Genomic DNA, 13778 nt, shown 5'->3' with positions numbered 1-13778 from the left:
ATCTTCCAGCACGAGGCACCGGCAGGCTTGTTTCCGTGACCCGTTTTCCGCTGGTTCTCCACACGGTGTCGTGTCCTCTTGGCCGTCTTTACCTACATTCTCTTCACTGCAACTTAAAAACTACTCACACGAATGACTGAAGTCTAGGATGGAGGCTCCTTCCTCCAGAGGTTGGTTTGCTCCTGCCTTCTATCTCGGGTAAGGTCACGTTTACTCAACGTCAAGGTTCTGTGGACCACGGGGCCCTGGCCCACAGCCTTCGAGCTCATGTGGGGACAGAATTCTTTCTGATCCCCCTACTCTAGCGTGTGGCCATTCTGCATCTCAGCGAATCAGGGAAGGATTAGATTCCCATGTTGGCCAGCCCTTGGGATCGACTTCTATCACCTCACTCCCACAAGCCTCTAAAAACCCAGCTGTTTGCAGGCATTTCTTCCAAAGCAAAACCTTCAGCCATGCACACGCAAGAAATACTGGATTAAACACAGCGCGGAGGTGTTACCTGGAGAGGCGTACACCCTGTCCCCAGCCCCCCAGGGCTGTCATGGAGGAACGAGGCTGGGAGCAGGTCCAAAGCCAGCCAGGACCACGCAGGGAGGCGACCAGGACCGGAAAGGGGGCACTTCCAGCGCTCCATGGCAGTGAGGGCTCCTCAGTGGGCAATGTCGCAGAGCCATTCACACGGCGGCACTGGGGCTGGAGGGCTAGATGTCTCAGATGCTTATGGTTTTATGTTTTTATGGTCCTTGTTCCTTGGGGTCACGTCTCCAGCCTCCTCTCAGGAGCTCAAGTCAACATGTGCTCAAGCTGCCAGAGTTCAGGATTTTATTTTAAAACAATAGTAAACAATTTCATTGATTTTTCTTAAATCAAACCACCTCACACTTGGCTTGTCTCAGGCAAAATGTAAAAAGTAAGAAGGAAGGGGGGGGGGGGGAACGTGGGGACTGACCAACCTTCCCTAGAAACAGGCCCTGGCCCTGGCCCTGGAATGGCTTCGGGACACGGTCTCCAACAACTGAGAAAGGAAAGCACCGAACGCTGTGCTTCAGCAGCAATTACGAACCTCCACAAAGAAAGGGAGGGGGTCCGAACCCAGGTCCCGAGCAGCCTGGTTCAGTTCTAGAAACTTCCAAGAGTCTGGAAGCATGTCCACTCCACAACTCCACTTCATAGAGACGGAGGGATCAAGTCCCTTGAGGAGGAGCCGTCCTCTGAGCTGGACAGTGGGGCTCTGTGCCACACCCCAAAAGAGGCTCCAGGGTGCCCGGGCAGTTCCCAGCCTCTCAGAGGGGTCGGGAAGGGTAAGGAATGTTCAGAGCGAAGGGGAGGGAGGGCGCGGATGTCAGGCACCCACGGACCCGCCTCTCACCCCGCTCCGGTTCCTCTGCACTTTGTTCTCGTGGAGATGAAGACTAACCGCTCCCGCTGGCAGGACCAAAAAGAGCTGTAAACAGCTTGGGTTTGCTCACCCACATGTGCAGGCTCTTTTGTCAGGAAGGGACCACTGTCTGGGGGACAGGGGACCGGAGAAAGCCCTTGTGGTGTAAGGGTCAGTGCGGGGTAGGACACGATAGCAGCCGCCAGACGAGCGCTCTCTCTAGGCCTGGCCCCCCAGACTCGGAAACACTGCATGAGGTTCTGGAATGGCAATGGTGGCAGGGAGGGCACAGGGTGCGCCCTCTGCTGGGCCCCCAGGCCACCGTTCAGGGCAAAGGGCCTGGGCCCCCTGTACTCGGGGCAGCCACCGCAGAGCGGGCTCTTCCGGCCCCATCTCCAACATCCTGCCTGCCGTTAACAAAACCAAAAATAAATAGTGTGTATTTTCACGCCCCTGGATCTCCTGCCCTGCGAGCACAGGTGCCAGGCCTCCTCCTCTACCCACACCCCAGCGCCCACACCAGCGCTTCCCACCAGGCCAGGGCTGGCGGCAGGGCAGCGCGGAGCTGGCTGTGCGGGCCCCCGTCAGCAGGTGCTCCAGGATCCTGGCCGAGGGGCTGGCCTGGCCCTTCGGGCCACCTTGTTCATTAAAATGAAAGTAAGAAAACAAAAGGCTCCACTTGGCGACGGGTCTGTCGAGGTCTCCGCTTCATCCCTCTGCATTCTGTCCATCCCGCATGGCAGCGTGCAGGCCAGATGGAGGTGGACGCAGCCGCCCTCACCAGTCACTGCAGTTTCGTCCCCAGCTTGCGTTGTCTGTTCCTGCAAAACAGGGGTGGGAGTCTGCAGTGAGGATGCCTGGGAGTCAGAAGAGGGGACCCCTGGCATTCAGTGGCCCCCTTAGCGGTGCCCTCCCTACCCACAGTCCCATCAAAATGGGTGAGTGCCCCTCCCAGTAGCCCCAGTCCCTGACTCACCAAACTTCCTCCCGCCTGGCAGCTCTGCACATGCTCTTCCCTCTTCTGAGAGCACTCTCCGCCCACCCCCCGACCTGGGCAGGCACGCACTCCCTCCACACTCAGGTCTGTCTCCCCTGAGCAGCAGGCCCAACCACCGGCCCCCACGTCGGGTTTGTCCCGAGCTCAGGCCCAGGGCACGCATCACACAGGAGGCGCCTTATTCTTCCCGGCTCCCCTGACTGCTGTGGCTGTCTCACTCTGCCTACCCCCAGCACACGGCCTGGCACAGAGCATGCTTATACAGAAATGTTGGTAAATGAAGGCAGGTGGTGGCCAGTGGAGCCAGGTGACGGGGGCGGGCCCAGGCCGGGCAGGGCCCCTGGGATAGGACCATTCTGAGCGTCAGGGGGAGAGCCTGGGCCAGCCGGGCCCCTCCAATAATGGGACTGCCTGCCCTACCCACCTCAGATCCCCTTTCCTCCTGGGTCCAGGGCTTTCCCTTTAAGGTCCTTAGGATAATTTGGACCATGATGCACTAGACACATTTCCAGGCTGCTCAGGTGCCTGGCCTGCCCTGTGACTCCTCTCACCACCGCCTTGGGGAAACCCCAGAGGCTCGCTCTGGAGTCTGACCTCGCCTCAGCTTCCCTCTGAACCCCGGCTGGCACCGGCCCACGGAGGGAGACTCCAGTCAGTAGACTCCAAAGCACAGCTCTGCACCAACTTGCTGTGCAACTGCACCTGTTTACCCATTTATGGGGCGCATGTCTGGAAGAAGCACCCTGAGAATCCCGGCTGCCCAGCTCTCTGGTCCTGGGACACAGGAGTTAAAAGCATGGCTCTGGGCCCGACAGCCCAGCGTCCCCACCCACAATCTCTAAGTCCTCCATAGTGACTCCCGCTCTCATCTCTGAGCCTGTTTTCTCATCTGTAAAATGCGGTCCCAAGGAGGATGCCACGAGGCAGTGAAAAGCAGTGCTTAGCCAGGTGCCTGGGTGTCCGGGGGCCTCTAGGAACAGGAGCAGTGGCAGCCGCACTGAGCCAGGACCCAGTGAGAGCCGAACCCTTAACTCACCTGGCTTCTGCCCGGGTGACTGTGTACTCAAACCAGAGGACGTTGGGAATGAGGCTCGTGTCTCGAATTAGAAAGAACTCAGAGATAGGCCTGCGGAGACAGACACCCAGAACCCCAGGTCATGTCAGGGCACGAGCTTGTCATCAAGCCAGAGTCCCCCATCAGTGCCTGGAGCCAGCCATGCACCTTCCCCCGCCACCGCTCAGAGAGTCCTTGCCCGAATTGTGCCCCCCAGGCAACTGTGAGAACTACAAGTGCCACCTGTGACACTGAGGCAGGGCCGCCCCCACCGTGCACACAGCTCGCGGGACTCAGGCTGCTTTCCGAGTCCCTGAGAGCCGAGGCGAGGACAGAGAAGCCACCTTAGCTTCTGGGCGTGAGGAAACGCCTGGGCAACAGAGAAGCCAGGCAAACGGGGCCTGCAGCCTCATGCCCACCAGAGACCTGGACACTAGGGCTCTCCCAAGGAGACCGAGGCTGGGGTAGGAAACCCTAGGTCCTCCCCTGACGGCCCTTCCACAGAGGGGGCCGGGGCCCTGGGGCCGGGGAAGGCGGGGCAGCAGCAGGGAGGAAGCAGTTACCAGGACGCTATCCTGGGGAAGAGAGGAGTGAGGACCTCCTGGGTGAAGATGAACCAAGCGATGGCCATGAGGCTTCCAGCGACGCCCCCATATACCACCTGGCTCCAGGTGTGATACAGCAGGTAGACCCTGCGCCAAGGACAAGGGAAGTTCATGAGAGCCAGCCAGCAACAGGCCTGCACGGTCCCCCACGCCCAAGCGCCAGCTTCCGGGGACCTGTGTGCGCACAGGGAGACACGCACAGATAGGCATGAGCTCCTGTGAACACAGCCTCAGGCCCCAACAGCGCCTCTCCCGACTCCAAGAGGGGAGATGAGACTCGCCGCCCTTCTCCCCAGCCTTGAACTCGGAGTTTGTCTGCACGGGGCTCCTCCAGGCGCTGGAGCAGGAGCTGACGTGCGGAGGTGTCCCCAGGACCCTGGGCTCAGCTGGGAGGGGACAGCAGGATGGGGCCGCAAGGGGCAGTGGAGCCCTGACCCTACAAAGTAAGAGGCTGGGACCCTTTTCCCGCCCGACCCTACAGGCTCTGAGGCTCTGGCCTACAGTGAGGTCCACAGGGACCAAGAACCCAGCAAGACCCAGAGGCAGGGAGTGGTGGGCTCGCCCCCCGTACCGGCTGTAGGAGACCAGGAAGGCCGCGGTGAGCAGGCCCAGGGACAGCAGGTGCCTCCACAGCAGGTCCAGGAACCTGGCGTTGTTCGTTTGGTGCATTCTGGGAAGACAGGCCTGTCAGGTGGCCTCAGCCCACAGCCGGGAGCCCAGCCTCCCGAACAGCTCCTGCCCCTCCACAGGCTCCCGGGCGCCTCTGCCCTGGCTGCAGCTCCTCCCACCCCCGGAAGTGAGTCCCTGGCAAAGGCTGGCCTGGGCCAGTCCAGGGCCACTCCAACCGGAAAGAAGCTCACCTTAAATATAGGAAAAGGAAGGAATAGACGGAGAAAAACCACATAAACTGGGAATGGCTGGAGGGCATCCCGTACTTGGTGCCCACTGTCGCGTGGGGATCTGGGGGAGAGAGAACAGGGCATGATGGGAGGCTGCAGCCCCCCAGTAATGCCCAACCTAGTGGACCCCCGATTCCTGCAGCCCGGGCCTGACCTCCACAGGGCCGCGGCTCCTTGATGACGTGTTTCATCAGCCAGTTGACCCCCTCGTTCAGTGCCAGGCCCCCGAGGAACGAGATCTGTCGGGAAGATGTGTGGTCAGCCGGGCGTCCGGGCCTGCTGGCCACCGCCCAGCCCCAGAGACCACGGCCCCTGACTGAATTTCCCAGCCCAACTGGTGAACCACCTGGAAGCAGCCCGGAGGCTCCACACACCTCAAGAAAGGTGGTGGCACGGCAGGGAGGCGCAGCCCCTGGGGTGAGATGGCGCGACCCCTTCCATGGAGGGGGGGCAGCGGGGAGCAGCGGGAGGGCCTGGGGTGGGGGGGACAGGCTCACTCACCGTGTGCAGCTCCCGCTTGAATATGATGAGGGTCACGAAACCGACAATGACAAATACAGGGCCGAGGCTCAGGTAGGCAAGGAGGTGGCCAGAGAGATCACCTGGGAAAACGGGATGAGGACAGAGCATGAGCCTCAGAGAGGGGCCAGCCCCGCGCAAGGTAATCAGCACGTGAGCCAGAAAGGAGGTGCCGATGAGAGCCACAGTGCAGGGCCAGGCAGCTGCAGACACCTTAGTCAGAACGAGTGGGAGCAGGACTAACATCCGAGTCTCTGGCCCAGTCCCAACACCACGCCCACCACCCTGCCGAGACAGGAACCTGAACCCGGCTTCGTCTGACCCCCGAGACGGGGCTCTGTACCAGGGGGCAGCCAGCAGGCACCTGGGTGCCCGTGGAACACAGTGTTGTGCTGGGGCTGCCACAGCCACGCCCTGGGCTCCAGGGAACCTGGTATTCTCTGGCCACACACAGACTTGGGTTTGAGCTGCAGGCCCCCACAAGGACCAAGGCCAAGGGTAGGGAGAAGGCTGTGTTGCCCAGTGCGGAAGCCAGTTGCAGTAACAGTTTCTCACGGCCTCTACTGGCAAGAAATTGGCTACCTATTCACTACCTGCTTTTTACCATCCTAACAGGCTGGGGGAGAGGCGGTGTCAGGACTGCCAGCCCCTCTGAGAGATGAGGACACCACAGCCAGGAGATGAGAGCCACTTCCCCCCTTGCTCAAGAACAGGGCTGATGTCAAGTTCAAAGACTACCCTCACCATTCAAGACAGGACAGCTAGCCCTGGCCGGTTTGGCTCAGTGGATGGAGCATCGGCCTGCGGACTGAAGGGTCCCAGGTTCAATTCCGGTCTAGGGCACATGCCCAGGATGTGGGCTCCATCACCAGTAGGGGGTGTGCAGGAGGCAGCCGATCAATGATTCTCTCCCATCATTGATGTTTCTATCTCTCTTTCCCTCTCTCTTCCTCTCCAAAATCAACAAAAATATATATATTAAAAAAAAAAAAAAAAAAAAGACAGGACAGCTAAGCTCTGACCGATTTGGCTCAGTGGATAGAGCGATGGCCTGCGGACTGAAGGGTCCCAGGTTCAATTCTGGTCAAAGGCACATGCCCGGGTGGCGGGCTCTATCCCCAGTAGGGGACATTGCAGGAGGCAGCCGATCAATGATTCTCTCTCATCACTGACGTTTATCTCTCTCTCTCCCTCTCCCTTCCACTCTGAAATAAATTTAAAAAAAAAAACAAAAAAAAAACCAGGACAGCTACGTGGCCACTCTGGGGTCAGAGGGCATGGTGGGTCAGAGGGCATGGTTCAGTTCCCGAGCCAGCACTTGCTGCGTGACCTCAGGCAAAGACTCCACCTCCCTGACCTCCGCTCGGTCGTCTGTGACTGTGAGCTTGAATGAGACGGGCCTGTGTGACACCCAGCTCGGCCCCTGGCACCCAGGACACGTCCACGCTGGGGGCTCTGCTCTCCCACCAGCTGGGAGAACCCAGCGTGGGAAATGGCCCATACCACCAGCCTGGCCTCACACAGGGAAGGTGCCCACACAGGGCGGAGCCCAGACTCAGGCTGAAGAAATGGGCACACACCTGGCCTCACCCACACCTACCCAAGGCAGGGCTGGCTCAAGGGCTAGTGCTGCCACGGGCCAGCTGGGTGACGCGGGTGAGCCCTTCCCCTTCCTGGACCCCTGTCACTTCACCCACACAGTGGCCCTGAGACTCTGGGTCTCCCAGCTGCCCAGCTGATGCCCAGAGCACCTGGCCGTGAGGACAGGGAGTAGCTGGTGTCCCCAAACTTCTGGCCAGCTCCATGACTATCTCACACCAGCACCAACCTGGGACCTTCCTGCAGATGCTCTGCCCTCGCCACTCTGCTCCAAGCCCCTCCACGGCTCCCTCTGCCTTTGGGATAAGTCCCACCTCAGCCCAGCTCATTGGGCCGTCCTAGCCCTGCTCCCCTCCCACCCTCTGCTCCAGTTCCAGGGACCGCACTCCAGTTCCCTGAACACACCGTGCTCTGTCCTACTTCTGGGCCTGTGCGGTTTCCCCCACCCGGGACGCTGCCTGGGTTCACGCAACCTAACCTGAGCACCCACCACAGTGGCAAAGACCCGTTCCTGCCCCTGCAGAGCTCTCAGCCTGGGGGGGTGGGGGGGACATGACTAGGTGACCGTGCATCGTTCATGATTTGCTTGTTAGTGTAGGTATCAGGCTGTGTCTGTCTCTCCCTCTGCAGGTCCCATAAGAGCACGGACGGGGTCTCTTTACACAACACTCAATGCCCCAAGCCCAGAACCGCACCTGGCACGTAACTAGGCTCAAAAATAACGGCAAATGAATGGAGAATGGATAAAGGAAGCAAGGGTCAGTGATGAGGGGTATGAAGTACAGGGGGCCACAGAAGAGTGAGCAGGGGCTAGACCTTGTGGGTTCCCCCAGGCTCAGCCAGCTCCCTCCTTGGGCACCCACAGTCCTGCACAGGGTACCTCATCACAGCCTGCATCATGCTGCTCACAACGGCCAGCTTCCTTCTCCTGGCTTGTTAGCATGTGAGCACTCGGAGAAGCGAGGACGGTGCTGAGGCCTTGGCCAAGTCCCTTCCCTGCCCCAGGCTACGGTTTCCCTCCTGTAAAATGGTTTTTTCATAGCCCAGGACTGCAGGGACTTATCCTCCTGTTCACCATTCTAAACCCAGAGCTAGACCTGGGCCTAGCACTCAGGAGGCGCTCAGTGGGTACTGGCTGAGTGACTGGAGGAGTGGAAGGGCAGGCAGGCTGGTAGGGCCCAGCACCCGGCAGGGCCACCCTACCCCCAGTATAACCCAGAACACCCAGGGTCAAAGTTCTCTGGCAGCCAGCCCTCGGGCCCTAGGCAGGGGCCAAGTTCTCACATCTCCACCCAGAAGAGCGACATTTGAGCAGGTCCTTCCTAGGACAACCAGGGCTCGATTCGGGGCTCACCTGACACCCAACCATGGGGGGGGGGGGGGGGCTTGAGCGGGTCCTGGGAAGGGGGGCTGACCCGAACTGCGGTTCTTTACTGAACACTGCCTGTGCGCCAGGCACCGTGCTCAGCATTTCTCACGCCCCCTGTTGCTGGATTCTCAGGCCACTAGAAGGGAGGCGCTGTGATTAGCCCCACTTTAGAGATGAAGCACCTGGGGCACCGACAGGTGAAGCCACGTGCACAGGGCCCAGGCCTGAGCTGGAGCCCAGACACCTCTGACCCCAAGGCCCAAGCTCTGCCCCAGGCCACCAGAGCCTCCAGAACTTTAGCTAAAGGACCTCCCGGCTGCAAAACCCTGTGCTGCTAGCGCTGTGTCTGATGGGAAGCTCCAGAAGTCAAGATCCTCTGTTTGCAGCGGTGCCCTGCCCAGGGCGTGGCACACCAGAGGCACTCCAACAACGGGCAGCTGCCTGGCCTCGGCGGCACCCTCCCAGCGACCGGGAGCTCTTGCTCTCGCAGGCGACCCAAATGCACAAGGAAGCAGGCGCTCCCTGCACGCCGGGGAGCGAGTCCGGCCTCCCTGGCTCCGGGGAAGAAGGGCCCAGGTCCAGGCCAGTGACCCTTCGCCGCCTCACACAGCCCCCCTCCCCATTACAGCCCACCCGCGCCCCGGAACCCGAGGGAGCACCCCCGCCGCGCAGCCGCAGAGCGCACGAGCGAGCCTCACAATTTCGCCCAGCTCATCGCCGCACCACCGCGCGTGCGCGGCGCGCGCCGGCCGAGCCCCTCCATGGCTCACTATTTGACAGTTCCCACCCCGATATCCCGGCGCCCCCTCTGCGGGCTCGCGCGAGCCGCAGCGCCCGGGGCGGAGGGGCCGGCCCCGGGAAGGCGTCCTTAGAGCCGGGGCCGCCTTTTACCTGCAGGATATTCGACGTGGGTGAGGGTGACCGGCCGCCATGAAGCAGGGAGCGAGCACTGTCCGTCCGCTGCCATCTTACCCGGAGACCGGGCTTCGCCGAGCAGCCAATGGGGTGCCAGGGGGGCGGCGGTCCTGACCTATCACGCCAGGGAGGCGCCTCGCATCCAATCGGAAGCCGATACAGGTAGCGGCGCAGCCATTCAGCGTGCAGGCCGTAGGGCTGGTCCCAGCGGCGAATCAGAGAGCGGGGCCCCTAGGAGCTTTTGAGCCGACCAAGCCAGCGGCCAATCCGGGGCGAGCGCAGGTAGGTTTCTGGCCAATCAGGGAAGAGGCGGGTTCCAGCACAGAACAGAGAGCAGAATAGCCAATCAGAAGGTGAAGCCGGCTCCCCAGTGTGGGCAGGACGGACCAATCAGGCTGTAGTTTGGGAGGCGTGTTGAACTTTGGTGGGAGCTTTGGTTTGGCCAGGACCTGCGCCGAGTGAAGGCTCCCCAGGTAACCCGAGCCCGCCCGGAGCCGAAGGGGCTTGAGCGTCGGTCAGAACACGTGCCGGAAGCGGGGGGGCCGGGGTCTCCTTGTCACCGTAGGGTCTGCGTCCACCGCCTTTTAGTTATGAGTAAACTGAAACCCAAGACCCAGAGGGCACTTAACTCTTGAGTGATACTAGGAGTGGAAGCTTAATTGAAGTTAAGAAAGGCTCCTTCCTTCTTTCATTCAGTTAACAAAGATTTATTGCTTCAGTCACATTGATGCCGGAATCTTGAGAGCATTTAAACCAGAAGCTGTGCCGAAATCGGTTTGGCTCAGTGGATAGAGCGTCGGCCTGCGGACTGAAAGGTCCCAGGTTCGATTCCGGTCAAGGGCATGTACCTGGGTTGCGGGCACATCCCCAGTGGGAGTGTGCAGGAGGCAGCTGGATGTTTCTCTCTCATCGATGTTTCTAACTTTCTATCACTCTCCCTTCCTCTCTGTGAAAAATCAATAAAATATATATTTTTAAAAAAATAAATAAAATAAACCAGAAGCCGATTTCCATCTACACCCCAGTTTCCCCAGAGCATTCCTCTCAGTAGCCACAAGGCCCTGCATAAACAGCCACAGCTTCCACCCACCCTTCCCTCTCCCTCCCCCACCCTCTGGCTACCTGACCCACCCTTGTCTCCTGGCCTTCACACATGCTGTTGTGCCACCTGGAAGGCATCGCCCTTCTCGCCCCCTTCGCTTTGCCAAGTCTCGCTCAACTGTCAGTTCTCACTTGGGGGTTTCTGTGGCCTGGTGAGCGGCCTCCCCTGAGCTCCTCTCCTGCCTCGGCACTGACCACACCGGACTGGAATCGGTTCCCTGTCTGTCTCTCCCAGTAAGCAATGGTTCTCCGACTTCATGGGCACCAGGATCGGTTTATGGAAAATGCAGATTCCTGGGTCCCACTAGGGCCTGGGTTACAGTCTGCATTCTTATGTGCCTGGGGTTCTAATACAAGGGATTTCAGCCATGCCTGCAGAAGCCCAAGGTGTCATGAAGATGGCCCAGGCCAGACCTAGAACAACAGCCTGATAAATGACACAAATGCTTGTGAGAAGTGAAAATAAACCAGGCATGGCTAGCTCTGCAAGACTGCAGGACAGCTGAAGCCAGGACTGTGGCTCAGCTGAGAGGGCTGGGGGACGATGCTGACGCAGGCTCCCCTGGCCCCCCTCAACTGTGCTCAGCTCCCCACCAGGCCCAGCCTGGGCTTGTCTGGGTCAGCTGGCCCCGTTTCCCTGTCACCTACCCTCAGCTACCTCCGGCACTGCCATTATTAGTTTCTGAGAAGCAGGAGGTGTGAGTTTCCCAGAATAGTCCCCTGAGACAGGGCAGCCCTCCCGGGTCTGGCTGCATTGCCCCTCCTTGGCCAGTGGCCATTTCCCTGGTGAGCAAATAGGCCTGGAGAGGCAGAGCCCCTGAAATCCGGGTCTGATTTCATAGCCCTCTTGCCTCAGGGGGAGCATTCCAAGAAGAACTATGGAAAGAGAGTTACCCAGTGTGGGGTCTTCCTGGCAGAGGGACCAGCATAAGCAAGCATCCTGAGGCAGGAGTGTGGCTGGATGAAATGGGCAAGAGAGCGTGACGGGGGAGGTGCTGCGGAGAAGGGGGGTTCAGAGGGGCTGGGCCCCCAAAATTTTGAGGGCCACTATTAGTGGTGAGGACAGACGGGAGCTGGGAAGGATGCGAGTGTTGTTTGGCTTGGTTGTGCTTTTTTAAAAAATATTTTTATTGATTTCAGAGAGGAAGGGAGAGGGGGAGAGGGAGAGAGAGAGAAACATCAATAATGAGAGAGAATCATTGATGGGCTGCCTCCTGCACACCCCACACTGGGGATCGAGCCCACAACCTGGGCATGTGCCCTGATCAGGAATCGAACTGTGACCTCCTGATTCATAAGCTGACAGCCACTGAGCCACACCGGCTGGGCTGGTTGTGGTTTTTTTAAAAAATTAAAATATAACATTCATACAGGAAAATTCCTGAAATGGAATGTGATGAAATTTCACAAACAAAACACACCTGTATATAAGCAGCCCCTAGATCAAGAACCAGGGCCCCAGAAGCCCCTGACACCCAGCTATTTGCCCCAGGGTGACCACCATCCCTACATCTAACACTATACATTAGGTTGGTCTGAGTTTGTACTTTCTATAAACAGCATCCTACAGTACAGGGTGGGGCAAAAGTAGGTTTACACTTGTATTATTATTTATTGTACTAGAGGCCCAGGACACGAATCCATGGGGTCCCTCGCCTGGCCTGAGCCCTCTCGCAATCCGGGACCACTCGCGGGATGTCGGACTGCCGGTTTTGGCCCAATCCCCACAGGCCGGGACAAGGAACCCCACCAGTGCACAAATCCATGCACCAGGCCTCTAGTATGCATGTAAGATCTTTGGTTAATCTCTTCCCACCCTCCCCGCTTCTCTCTGAGATTCATCAGTCTGTTCCATATTTCCATGCTTGTGGTTTCCGCTCCTGCATTGAGCATCTGCCCCCTGGTGGTCATTGTGCATCATAGCTACCAGCCGGTTGGCCAGTCGCTTAGACTTTTATAGAGATTATTTGCCAGACAAACTACTTCTGCCCCACCCATATGTACTTTCTGTGTGTGGTTTCTCTCACTAGCATTGTGTTTATGAGATTTATCCATGCTGTGGCCTCTCGTTGGCATTTGTTCACTCTCATTGCCGTATGGTATTCCATAGTGCGAACATACCGCTGTTTATTTTCCATTTGACTCTCTAAAAATTTTTTCTCTTTATTGTGTTGCAAACAGCATTGCTAGGAACATCCTTGTGCATACCTTTGCTGCACTTATGGATGCATTTCTGGTGGAGATGTGCCCAGGAGCCACTATAGGGTCCCAGGAAATGGCAGAGATGACAGGTCAGACCCAGCGTGTGGACAAAGGGCTGTTGCAGGTGTGAGGGCTACAGGGAGACCCATGGGAGGTTGCAAGTCATCTGCCTCCTCCCTGAGCTGAGTTGGGTTAGTGATGCCCCTGGTATTGCTGAGCATCCTGGAAGTGTTCCAGCCTTCGTCACTTGTGTTATCCTCCCAACAGCCTGCAAGGCAGCTCTTAATGATCCCACTTTATAGCTGTGGACAGCAAGGCTCAGAGTGTCCCACCACTTGCCAGGTCACCTGGCTCGAACATGACAGAGGCAGGATTTGAACCCAGGTCTGCCTGATGGGCAGTCCCAGGTTCTGAACCATCCTACATCCCATGAGCCAAACTGCTGTCTCCTCCCACTGCCCTAGGTACCCTCCAAGCCCTGAGACTTAGGCTTTTCCAGAGTGCCCAGTTATCCCAGGTTTGGCTGGCCTTTCACTCCGGCCTCTCCCCTGGCAGGGAGTTCAGAGACGGTAGCCCTGAAATTAGAGGCCCAAAGTCTAACACTGGTTTATGTGCAAACTCTTTCGGTCTCTGGGCCTATTTCCCCAAAACGTGTCAGCTGCTGCCCTCTAAATTAGAGGTTCATTTATTCACTCAGGAACTTCTGTATTTGAATTCCCAGGCAATCCACTGTCCGCCACAGGAGTGGGCTAGGGTTCCCACAGGGCTCTCCCAGCTCTGGTCTCTGGGGTTCTGGCTTCTGGGGACATGTCATGTAGAAATGAAGTGCTCAAAGACTGATGGGGACGAGGAGGGGTGTGCATGCATCAAAAGGACCGGGGAACCAGCTCAAAGGGGCTCTCACTGGCCAGTTGAGCATCAGAAGAATGCTTTAACTGTACATATCAAATAAAAACCCTGAGTCCACAGTGGTATTCAAAAAACAGAAAACTTACTGTTGGAAACTAGTCAGCAACAGAAATAAATTACTGGTACCTGCCATCAAATGGACAAATCTCGGAAACATCGTTAGAAACCAAGCACAAAAGACCACAGACTGCAGGATTCCATCAGAAATGTCCAGAAAAGGCCAATCAA

At 58.3% G+C, this 13778-nt stretch overlaps 1 protein-coding gene across 1 annotated transcript; it reads right to left on the bottom strand.

Moving 5' to 3' along the window:
- Positions 1 to 811: 811 nt before the first annotated feature.
- DOLPP1 (dolichyldiphosphatase 1) lies at positions 812 to 9405 on the bottom strand. The gene is made up of 8 exons (XM_081103999.1): positions 9315 to 9405; positions 5438 to 5538; positions 5091 to 5175; positions 4898 to 4997; positions 4609 to 4707; positions 3996 to 4124; positions 3415 to 3504; positions 812 to 2202 (listed from the first exon to the last, which is right to left on the bottom strand). Exons 1-8 carry the CDS (start codon positions 9388 to 9390, stop codon positions 2166 to 2168), a joined length of 717 nt encoding a protein of 238 aa, XP_080960125.1. The 5' UTR covers positions 9391 to 9405; the 3' UTR covers positions 812 to 2165.
- Between the last annotated feature and the right edge of the window lie 4373 nt (positions 9406 to 13778).

Source organism: Myotis nattereri (assembly GCF_964212035.1).
Source record: "Myotis nattereri genome assembly, chromosome: 12".
NCBI lineage: Eukaryota > Metazoa > Chordata > Mammalia > Chiroptera > Vespertilionidae > Myotis > Myotis nattereri.
The sequence above is the reverse complement of the archived record's forward strand: the minus strand, read 5'-3'. Positions and strand labels throughout refer to the sequence as shown.

Bases quoted from the DNA above. Each gene is read 5' to 3' on its own strand.
- DOLPP1 (XM_081103999.1), bottom strand. From the start codon at position 9,390: ATGGCAGCGGACGGACAGTGCTCGCTCCCTGCTTCATGGCGGCCGGTC. The intron at 4,125-4,608 runs GTACGGGGGGCG...TCCTTGGCGCAG, and splicing joins TTCCTGGTCTCCTACAGCCG to GGTCTACCTGCTGTATCACA. The intron at 2,203-3,414 runs GTGAGTTAAGGG...CCTGTTTTGCAG, and splicing joins GTCACCCGGGCAGAAGCCAG to GAACAGACAACGCAAGCTGG.